Below are 11,840 nucleotides of genomic sequence, written 5' to 3'. Positions count from 1 at the left end.
AGGAAGGACCAGTCAACTCTACCACTGGGGGCAAGTTACTGAACAGCACTTTAATAACGGGTGCCGTGTGAAATGCTTACAAGTGTCCAGCACAATTAGTTTATTTCAGTTTTATTGTTGGATTTCTGTTTTTGTCACACATCTGCCTTTATTGTAAACAGCAAATGGGACACATGTAGCAATGGTTAAAAAAAAAAATTAATTTACAAAAGGGACTCAGTGAAGCTCATACGTAGATGTCACCCCAAAGCAGGAGGAAGAGAATTCCAAGCCCATGAGGAGATGAGGAGCTCTTTGTAAATATCATGTGTATACTTGGAGGTGACCTTGTACAAAGAATCAAGAAGTACCACAAGCAGGTGTAGGAAGACAGCTGGGTTGACCCAGCTGGTGTACCTACTCATGGCTTCCTGCTCTTTTGCCCTGCACACAATAAACCATCAGAAGAACTATTTCAGTTATTTTTAGTGGTAGAAATACCTTTTGATGGACAGTCTGCTGGAACAGGCTTCCAAGTACCATTCGGGGTAAGACAGACAAATCCCACCCCCAATATGGTGACTGTGAAAAGTGGGATGGTTCCATCAAACGTGTATTGAGCTTTTCACGTTTGGTATTTTCTCTTCAAGAAAAAGGTGTAAAATCTTCCCAGTAAAAATGACATTTGCTAGTCATGACACTGTTGCTAGTGTGGCAAAGAAAAGAAAGCTAGGAAGACTCTAGCATTTCTTCCGTAGAAGGTTAAGTGTTTTGTGAATCTTCATTTGACCCTCACAATTCTGTTTCTTCTTCCATCCGGCACTGAGGATTGAACCCAGGGCCTTGCACCCAGTAAGCAAGAGTTCTATAGAACTACCTCCCCCACCCCTTTCTGAAATTTGAAGACATCATCTTGCTAAGTTGCCCAGGCTATCTTCATTTGTTATCCTTCTGCCTCAGCCTCCCAAGTAACTGCACTGCATGTCACCATGGCTTAGCCTTTAGTTTTATTAGCCTTCTTTATAGGTGATAAGTTTGGAGAAATACAGGAGCACACTCATTCTCATACTCCCACATTCTGATTTTTCTAGCAAAGGCCAGCCGAATACGGTGCAGGTTATCCAGTTTGGGTTTGGTGACAGGGTTTCTCTGTATAGCCCTGGCTGAGATCTACCTGCCTCTGCCTGAGTGTCAGGATTAAAGGTAGGGAGTGATACAGCCAATGTCCTCCTCTAGCCTCCAGAGAACTACATACATACACAATTACATACATGCACACACATCATTACATGGGTGCTCAAGCATGTGTGCACACACACTAAAGCTTTGAAGTTTGAGTTATTTGCTAACCTAGTCTTCAGACTCTTAATAAAAACTCTCACTCACAAAAACTATGGACTTCCCTTCCACCTCACTCTCTCTCCCTCACCTGTCACTGTCAGTTAGTCCCCCACTAGACTTTTTGTTGGTTTTCTGAGACCGGGTTTCTCCATGTAGCTCTGGCTGTCCTGGAACTTGCTCTGTAAATCAGGCTTGCATCTGCTGGGATTAAAGGTGCATGCTACCACACCTGGCTTCCCTGGTTAGACTTTAAGCTGCAGGATACACCTGGCTCCAGGTAGACAAGCATTGTCTGTTGGAATGAATGACATGCTGCCTCTGGCTGCCCCCATGCCAGTAACCACCTGAAGAAGGATTTGTTTGCAAACTACTTTTGTTCTTCTTTTTCTTTTTTTGAAGACAGTATCTCACTGCATGGCCCACACTGGCCTCAGGCTCCATGACCAGCTAAGGCAGCTGGATTCTAACAGCAAGATCATTGGCAAGGACACAGTGAATGCAGAGGCGGGTGTTGTTTAAAAGCCATCATCACTTTAATGCAAGCTTCACCAATGCTCCATACCCATCTCCCCCAGAAGAGCTTTCCTGCTGAAAGTCAGAGAAGCCCGAACACAGCTGTAACTTGTATTTCACTGAAGAGGTCCAGCACTGGAGGGCAGAGAGCTGATAGGCAAAAGGTGATGGCAGACTTCATGATGTTTCTGGGGTACTTCTCAGACTGATTTAAAACCTCCAAAAGAAGGTCAAGGAGCACAGTAGGCCTGCAGCTGCATTGCCAGCTGCTCACCTCAGGTGTTTAGATCTCTAGCTGAGACACCCTCCTCACCATGGGCAAGAGCTTGGGTGCTCATCGTTGTCCAACAGTCATAAATAAGCCCATGGAGCTGGTGACACTAAAGCTGGCCTGTGAGCTGTGCACAGCTACCGCTGTGGGGCCAGGCCTGCCTCATAGCCCTCTGTCTTCATGTCATTGAGCCCGAGCTCCTCATTTTGGTCAAAGGAACGCTTGTACCGCTCTACCTTCATCTCCGGATCATCTTCAGGGGCATACACATTCTGCAAGGTCAAGAGCAGACAATCAGTGCCCTGTATGCCACCATCCCTTCCCACAGATGCAACTGACTCTCAGTTTTCTAAGAACTCCACAGGATACATAGGGCCTCTAGTGTCCAGGGCACATAGTCTGCACATAAAAATTCAGGAGGTGCTGGTGTCAAACCCAGGACTCTGTACATGGTATACAAGTGTTTAGCCACTGACCTACATCCCCCCGTTCAAGTATTTTTATATGCGAGTCTTCTTTTAAAAAAAAAAAAAATGCAACCAACTTGTAATGCCAGCACTCTGTGGAGACTGAGGCAGAAAAATTATAGTTTTAAAGCCAGCCAGGCCACATAACAAGGTCTTGTTTCCAAAAGAAAAAGAGGGTGGGGGAAAAAAGGAAGGGAGGGAAGGAAGAAGGGATTACAGCAATGGTCTTGATGATATAAATAACTTTGGCTGGTTTGCCAGTCCCATTAGTACTCATTAATAATAAAGTAAGGTTGAGGCCCTGGGTCCGAACACCACAAACAGCAAAAGATTGCTATAGTTTTATCAATTAACAGATGCTTGCCCAGTCAGCTTAACATCTCTCAGCATTCTGTCCTGACATCTGGACAGGACTCTAATGCTCATTACTTCAGTCTGAGATGCAGAATGGAAACCTCAGAGCTGAGGATAAGAGTAAGACAGCCAGGCGCAAGAAGAAAAGAGCTTACTTTCTTACTCACTCTTAAACCTGGGTTTTTGAGCTTGCTAGCTGGGCAGGCACTCACTCTCTCTCTGTTTTTAGTGATTTACTTACTTTGATTTTTTTTCATGTGGATTATTGTTATATCTGTGTGAGAATATCAGATCCCCTGGAATTGGAGTTACAGATAGTTGTGAGCTTCCATGTGGTGCTGAGAATTGAACCCAGGTCCTCTAGAAGAGCAGTCAGTGCTCTTAAATGCTGAGTGAGCCATCTCTCCAGCCCTTATTCTTGGCTCTTTTTTTTTTTAAATCTTGAGACAGTCTCACTAAATTGCACAGGCCAGTGATGGGGGATGTCCTTCCATATATCATTCTCTTATTGACTGATGACTAAAACACTGTTTGGCCAATGAGGCAGGAAAATAGGTGGGACTAGGAGACAAAGAGAATTCTGGGAAAGGTAAGCAGGGAGGGCCTGCCAAAGATATATGTAGCTGCCAAAGGAGTAAGAGATATGGACCCTTCTCTGGTAAGATAAGGCCACGTGGAAATACTTAAGATTAATAGAAATGGGTTAATAATTAAGACAGAGCTAGCTAATAAGAAGCCCTAGCCTTTAGCGAATAGTTTTATAATTAATGTAGTGTTTGTGTTTATTTGGGGCCAAATGGCTGCGGGAACCTTCAGCAACAGGCTACTCTTGAACTTGCAATCTTTATAGTCTTCTGAGCTCAGATTACAGACCTGCACTAGGTCTGGCTTATTTAACCCTTCATTACACACACTTCCCACCTTCCCCATTCTTCCTATCTTCCAAGTCTGCCCAAAACTCCAGTTGAAGCAGTCCACTTAGAAGCCAGTCTTTCCTTGTCAAGGGCTACCATACACATTCCAAGAAAATCAGAACAACGAGGGAGGCCTACTGTACCTGCAGGTAACTGTTTCCTGCTGGATCGTCCATAACAAAGTGGGCCTTCATCTTGCCCTCGATGATCTACACACAGGAGAAAGGAGGACATAGCAGGTACATTTTGCATTGATCCAGGAAGGAAGAGGCTATAGTTGCCAGACAAGAGTCAATGCTGTTTAAAAGGTACAGTTCCCAAAAAATGTGAAGAATAGGGAAATTGAGAAATTAGGATTTACAAAAATGGCCATATCCTCTTACCTGATCCAACTTCTGGCTAAACTCCTGTAGTTTCTCTGACTGGTCAGGATTTGAGCTATCGCCCAGTGTGAAGGGGTTCTTGGTCACCTGCAGCCCGTGACAGATGAGTTACTACAACACCAACTGTATGGGTTATTAGGTTCAAGCACAAGGCAGGTGCAGAAAGCAGTGAGTGCCCAGTCACAGTAGGCTGCTCTCCACCTCCCACACTGCCTTGCTGCCTTAGGTGAGGGGAGGCAGGGGGCAGAACAGGACAGGGAAGGATGTCTATGAGACTGCTTTGCCAAGAAGGTAACTGGTAGTATGAAATGAAATCTACAAGAGTTCTTATAGTATTCTAATCCCAATCTGGAGAAGAAATGCAGAGTACAATTTAAAAAGAGAAGCCAGGCACAGGTATATAAAAGCCTGCAACCCCAGTACAGGGAAGGCCAGGGCAGGAGGACAGTGAACTCAAGGCTAGCCTCAACTACATGGGCTAGCAAAACCATGTCAGAAAGAAAGAAAGAAAAGAAAAGAAAAGAAGAAGGAAGGGTGGGAGGGAGGCAGGAGGGGGAGGGAGGAAGGAAGGAAGAAAAGAGAAAAATGAGCAAACATGTAAGACCTACTGTGATTATGCACTACTGTTTAGGAAATGCTAACAAACCTCTGCACATATTCACTACAGATATAATGATTTCCTGAATTGTTCTATCTGTGGTTGAATATGGTAGATTCACTACATATGCTAAGCCACTACACACACATGTGTTATGGAGTTTAGATACCATAAAGACCCTCACTCTCCTATTTTGCACTAAGATATAATGACTTACTCCAAAGCACAAAATAACTATACTATTCCACAGGTAGCCTTGAGAATTTCCATTCAAAATTTCCTGTATCAAGTAGGCTTTCTCTGTGTAGCCCTGGCTATCCTGGAACTAGCTCCATAGACAAGGCTGGCCTCAAACTCACAGAGATCCACTGCCTCTGCCTCCCCAGTGCTGGGATTAGAAGTGTGCCCCACTGCCTGGCAATACTAAAATCTCCTGAACCAGCTTTAAGGCAAACAAACCCCCAGATATAAGCAACAAGATTTTTTTTTTTTGATAGGGGTTAAGGTTAGCCTTAAATCCAGTCTTTTTGCCCCAGCTTCTCAAGTGCTGGAACTGTAGGCATCATACCGGATGACACTAGGAGAGCCCTTTCCCCAGGCAAACTGCTAAAAGAAGCTGTACACCACACCCCAGACTCACCAGTTCTCGGATGTCTTTCAGAAGCCCTTCCAGAGTGGTGAACTTGCCCCCAAGGACAGCCATTCCCAGTTCAAACTCCAGCTCCGGGATTTCCACACTACATGTCTCAGACTATAAGACAATAGTCAAATTAAGACTTAAATCAGAGGATGGCAGCAAAGCTTCATACAGGAGCCCTTGTCTAGGATTCCAGGGGCCCCAGGTTCAATCCATAGCACCAGGCAGATGGACAGATATTCAGAAAGACAGATTTAAACCAGAACACAGAAAGCCAACCAGAGGCCTCCTGACAAATAAATAAACCAGTGACAGTTTGAGGACAAAGTCAGCATGTTCTGAGTCACAGCTACAAGCTACCAGTTACCTTATCATTAGGGACAGAGAAGAGCCCATATAATCAATGGGAATGAAAAAGCAGTCAAGTCATTGCTAAGAAAGATTATGGGTCATCCTCTGAGGCTGCAGTCCCAATCATGGAGAAGCCCTACTCAGGGGCACTCAAGCCCAGGGATTTACAGGGTTCCTTTGTGTTCTTGAACACTAAAATGATTATTTCCTCTAGACAGAGGCAGCTACAGCACTGCAATTTTCCAAGCAGGCTTTTACCTTGAGGAGGTCTCTGGTCATGTCTGAGGGGTCTGTGATGTGGAGGGTGATCTTGGTACCCAAGGGCTCTACTGCTCCTCCGGACTTCACCTGCAGAAAGGGTGGTCGGGAGCAACACCAGGGAAGACCACTTCACCTGGTCCCAGAAAGACTTCAGCTTTATGTAGCCTCACACTGACAACTTCCAATGACAGACAGCCTTATAATCCAGCAAGGACAGCAGTGACCAAAGCCAAAACCACCAAGAGTCTGAGGGAACACTGTGCCCAGCCCTGGTAGCATGCCAAATTTAGCTCAAGTTGCCAAGAACACTGAATGTACCAATAAAAAACCTGACTGTTAGGAGTTGAAAGAGACTTCTAAGCATTTCCGTCCCTATCTACTGCAGTCAATTTAATAGTTTAAGAATTTCATCAGGGACTGGGATGTAGCTCAGTAATAGCACACTTGTCAAGTGTGCACGAGGCCCCAAGTTTGCTCCCAACTACCCCCACCAAAAGTTTAATCAGTTTATGCTCAATATACTAGAGGAAGGGTGGTTACCCCTCCACAGCAGCTATCAAATTAATTCCACGCAGCTGTCTTGAGTTCTTCACTAAGAGCTGCAATCTGCCTAACTCCCAACTCTCTGAGTAGTCAAAGCCTCTTCCACAAGGTGAACTTTTCATCCATCTTACAATCCATGGTACTTCCAACTTTTCCTCTCTAGGATAATTCTCAGCTCTTTCAAGGGCTCCTCCCCACACTAAGCCCCTCAAAGCCCAACTATACCCACGCCCATCCTGAAGTACATCTAGAAGGCAGGCATGTAACCACAAAGACACTACCCTTGTGCCCATCTTCTTCCCCAACAATGGAGTCCACCCACCTCATTAGTCCGATGCCCACAATTCTCACAGTTGGTGGCCATGATGATAACCTCTTTAAAGTGGGGGATTTCTGGAAAACGGAGTTAAAGAAGTCTGTCTGCTTCGTACAGAGCAAGACCCCTCCCTCCTCTAAGGAAAAGAAAAGCCAAATCCCACACAAGCAGATACTGAACCCAAGACTGCAGTAAACACATCAAGAGACAACCTAACTCCAGGTCCTGTGTTCACAAACGTTTAAAGACCTGGCTTAGGCCACACACAGAAGCCACAGTATGTAGTCTCATCCAAGGTTACTCCTCATCACAGAGGATAAAAAGCACTGGCTACCCTGAAGGGAAGGCTCCCATCTTTAACATAATGTTCATGACTGGGTCAGCTCAAGAGCAACCCAATTTCTTGAAAGATACGGACTAGCTTCATGTTGGTCTGAGCTGGAGCATTGCACTCTGGGCAGTTGGTGTTGAACTGGAGCACCTGGAACACAATTGGGGGCAGACTTATTCCCACCCATGCAAGCAAAAGACATTCAGTTAGTTGTGACAATGACAGACACTGGATGCCATTAGACTCAACCCATAAATCTGCTATGTCTTCAAAAGGAGTCAACACAACTCACTTCATTTCTGAGATCTTCCTCTTCTGACTTCTCTTCTGGTTCTTCTGCCTAAAAGATCAGAAGCACAAACCACAAGCTGGAAGGCAGACCTCAGCATCCCGAACACCCACCCTGCTCAAAGAGGGAGAGATGCCTGTGTTCCCTAAGAAGTACCAACACATAAGATGGAGAAATTAAAGCAAATCCCTCAGTCAAGGTTAGGACAGGACTCAAGACAGAGTCTGTGACTGCCACCTGCCTCATGAAGTTCACCACTAATTCTGACAATTGAGAGGCACAAACTAGCTGAGACAGGGTGCACCAGGTGGTGGTGGTGACAACAGCAAAGTAAATCTTTAGTGACTTCAAGCAAGCCAGAACGCAGGCCAACACCAGAGCATATCTCTGACTCCTTCGGTCCACTTACTTGGAGCCCTAGCATCTCAGCTTGCTGTGGGGTCCGATTGTAGTGTGTGATCACCAAGGCGTCATCTTTCTGGGGAGCATGTGGGTTTTCAACAAAGCTGTTTCCCGAGGGATCATCAATGATCTAACAGATAAGTAAGGAGAGTGTAAAACAAACCATACATAACCTCCATCTACCACTAGACCACAACAGATAAATCGTAGTCAGCTTTTTGTCATTTTGTATTTTGAGGCTGGCCTTCACTGTAGCCCAACCTGGCCTAGAACCTGCCATGTAGTCAAAGAGGACCCTGAACTCAATCTTCTGGCTTCCACTTCTCAGGTTGTGGTGTTACAGATCTGTCGATCTCAATGGTCTCTCCCTTCCCTCCTCACACTGGAAACCACTGCACTCGCTCGGTACTTACCAGAGTGAATGGGGAATCCATCTGCTTCAAGTCCTTCAGTTTGCCAATGAACTCATCAATCCTCTCCGCTATGGCATGTTCCGTGGCCTACCACCAACAGAACAGAAACAGCAGACCTGGAGTACACCTCATGCAACAACCCTCTCACACCTCTATCACTCTGATCAGCACATCCACGTCAACCTTAGCGTGGCAGGACAGGTACCCAAATTTCACAACGAGATACAACAACAAATCTTAAGTTTGTAAGTGGTGTTGGGGTAGGAGGTAGGGCTTAGTTTATCACTTATTCCACCATTTAGTTGTAACTCCAGCTCTACGGGAATCTGCTACTTCTGGCCTACATATGCATCTGCCATCACATATACATATCCATATACAGGCACATAACCCGTAATTAAAAATAAATTCCTCTAAAAATTCAAAATCTTGTTATACCTCTCTAGCCAGTTAGGGAGACAGATGACTACATGTACAACTTTACAACATTTCTATAATAATAAATATAGATATAAAATACCCAGGAAGCTATGTTGTCTAAGTAATGAAGTAATGCTATGTTGTCTAAGGTGAAGCCTGAGTATACACTGGGGGAGGGACATAGAGAAATAGCATCTTAATGTGCTTGGTCAAAAAGTTCCCCAACATTTGGTGAGACACAGTTCAGTTACAAGGAAGGCTGACTATTTAAATACAAACAGTAACCCCTTCTTGATGCAACTTGAGAAAATTCCTCACTCACCCGTCGTGTGGGCTGGTCCTGTTCCAGGCCAGAGATTGCACGGCTGATCAAACCTTCAACGGTGGTCAGAGCTTGTGAATGAAACACAAGACAAGTGAGTGCTGGCCGGCTACCACAGGTCTGCACGACCCCTCACCCTCCACCTGAACTCTGCAGGCCTTGCTTCCCTCACCTGTCAAGTTCTAAACTGCACCATGGGTCTGTCTTACTGGGACACTCAACCACTCTTCCTCTCAGGTTTTGCCATAACTTCCTACTCACATTAAAGCATGAAAATCCACTGTGATTATGTGGCCAAACACCGGGCACTAGGCCTGACCTGGCAACCAGGCTTTGCAAGAAGATAGGGCATCATTTCAGCAATGTGTGACAGTTCACGTACCTGGTCTACGACTCACCTCCCTTCTGGCTGAAGGCTGGAATTTCAAAATCCAGCTCTGGGATCCTTGTGGTGGCTGAGTCTGTCTTTACCACTTCTCTGTTCATGTCCTAGGCAGAAAGGAAAAACATTCTAGCAAAAAAAAAAAAAAAAAGGTTAGCAAATAACCGGCCCATCTTCTCTGTCAGATGCCAGCCAGGCTGTTTCTTCTTCCCTCCTTCCATTCTGAAGAGTCCAAACTTCAGGACGGTACATATGGTGTGAGCCGCCAGAATGCCCATAAGGCTAGAGCAATGCCCACAAGGTCCTGCTCACTCATTCCATTCCTCTCATATGCAAAGGAGGGCACTAAAGGCTTGACCACAAGGATTTACTGGAGGTCCGATGGCCCGGACCAGAGCTGAAACCTTGGGGTAGAAGCTCCTCTGGACTACACTCACCTCTTGGCTCCTAACGGTCAAAGTGTAGCGCACTCCCTGGTCCTGGATCCTGCCTGCTGACTGGATCTCCGTGTTGTTCCAACCGCAGTGCTCGCAGAAAAAGGAGCTCACGATTATTTCTCTAAAGAAGGGGATCTTGGTGAGCAGAAGGCGCGTCGTGCCCTAAGGAAGTAGAAGCAGAGAGGAGAAGAATGAAACTCGTCTGTTCGCCCGTAGGTCAGAGCTGTCTCTGGGTGCCCGGCTGGGTGGTCCTCAGACTCTGCGCCTGACTCACGTTCCGGTAACAGTTCATGCACAGGGACTCGATCTCGGTGGGCTGCTGCTCCTCATCCTCGGCGCTGAGGGGTCGGAATAAGGGACCCGTGGCTGGCGACTCAGCCGCTGAGGGCGAAGGCCCAACAGCAGCCCCCCGGGGGCCGGGCTGCACAGCCCCGCTGGCAGACATTGCCCCACGCGCGGCTCAGCTGAGCAGCTTCCGGCTTCCGCAGCTCCCGTGGCCTCACTTCCTCCAGCCGTTGTCCCCGCCCCTTCTTAAAGACGCCACAGACTCTGCGCCTACTAGTCAGTATCTAAGAGAGACTTCCGGTTCCGGGATCATGCGGACTGCACATCCGTAGCCTGAGTGGAGTACAGCTCACCACCAAGTTGGTGTTTGGCTCCCTGGCTGTGGCTCCACCACACAGAGCGCCTAACCGTTGGTCCCTAAGTCTATGTAAAAATGCCTGAGGACAGGGTACCGGTTTGCCTGGCAATCCCCCTAGGTTGTGCCCTCCAAACTCTGCTTGCTTCATGATAAGCCAGACTAAGAATTGCAACAGCTATGATTGGATGGGGATAGATTCAGGCACTGGAGAGCCACAGAATACTGAGTGTTACAGATCGGAAGGAAAGGCATTCTGGCTCTCAGGAGCCATGGAATACTAAGTGTTACAGCTCGGATGGGAAAATATTCTGGCAATTGGGAACCAAGGAATACCACCGGTCACAGTAAGCATTGCAGCTTACAACCCTGCTCCAGGGAAAGAAGTGTATCAGCTCTGCTCCTCCGGCAGGGCTCCCCCTACCCGAGTTGTTACAGTTTGCCTCCAGTCCCCCAGAGGAAAACAGCTCTACTTCCCTAAGATAAGGCTCCCCCTGTGAAAGTGTTACAGCAAGTATTGCTGCTCAGAACTGCTCTGTTCTGCTCTGGCTCTGGCACAAAAGCTGTTAACTTCTCTCTTCCTCTTCATTCACCTAAATCTCATTCCAGAGATTTACAGGGATGGAAGGATCCAGGAAAGTGACTGCCCACTACCAATGTGGCAGAGGGCAGCCAGGCTGCCTGACAGCCACAAGCTCAGCAGGCACAGGATTTATATAGAACTTCTTAGGGGCGGAGTTTTTTCCAGGGAAATTTCCAGGTCGGGGATTGGTCAGATTTCAATCCCTGGGCTCAGACTGGCTAGTTCTCATGCTCAGGGTTTGGTTGGTTTTCTGCATAGGTTAAGATTTGGCTCTGATTTCAGGGCCAAAATGTGTTTCTTTTTAGCCTTTTGGCTCTAATTTTAGGGCCAGGATATGTTTCTTTCACTGTCTCTGATTTTGGGGACAAAGTGTGTTTCTTTGGCACTGGTTTCAGGGCCAGGGTGCATGTCTTTGGTTCTGGTTGCAGGACCAAAGTGTGTTTCTTTAGCTGGCCCTTTTTCCCTACACAGACCTTGCTTGAGTCCCCCATCCCAGGATGCTCAGCGCCTTCTTCCCTCTTTCCCTCTCTGTTCCCCCGGCTCCCTATCTCTGTCCCCATAAGCATTGCCCCTAATTCTAACCTTGAATATACAGGCCTTTGTTTTTACTCCCTCTCATCCTCATTGCCTTCAACAGTTTCTCTCTCCCTTTCCTAACAAAACACCCTGCATTATCTGTTTACTTCAAGTTTT

At 46.6% G+C, this 11,840-nt stretch overlaps 2 protein-coding genes across 2 annotated transcripts in view; one reads left to right on the top strand and one right to left on the bottom strand.

Annotated features, from left to right (window-relative positions):
• Positions 1–11,840, top strand: part of Tagln (transgelin) — a 911,813-nt gene that overhangs the window by 562,046 nt on the left and 337,927 nt on the right. The gene's annotated exons all lie outside the window — the stretch shown is intronic.
• Positions 1,832–10,413, bottom strand: Zpr1 (ZPR1 zinc finger). The gene is made up of 14 exons (XM_051197329.1): positions 10,199–10,413; positions 9,925–10,086; positions 9,504–9,594; positions 9,106–9,176; positions 8,364–8,450; positions 7,958–8,080; positions 7,552–7,599; positions 7,343–7,409; positions 6,935–7,005; positions 6,067–6,156; positions 5,461–5,571; positions 4,223–4,309; positions 3,983–4,048; positions 1,832–2,376 (listed from the first exon to the last, which is right to left on the bottom strand). The coding sequence occupies exons 1-14, from the start codon at positions 10,367–10,369 to the stop codon at positions 2,242–2,244; spliced, it is 1,380 nt and encodes a 459-aa protein (XP_051053286.1). The 5' UTR covers positions 10,370–10,413; the 3' UTR covers positions 1,832–2,241.

This window comes from Phodopus roborovskii, unplaced genomic scaffold (genome assembly GCF_943737965.1).
Source record: "Phodopus roborovskii unplaced genomic scaffold, PHOROB, whole genome shotgun sequence".
Taxonomy (NCBI): Eukaryota; Metazoa; Chordata; class Mammalia; order Rodentia; family Cricetidae; genus Phodopus; species Phodopus roborovskii.
Note: the sequence above shows the minus strand (reverse complement) of the source record. Positions and strands in the feature narration are given on the sequence as shown.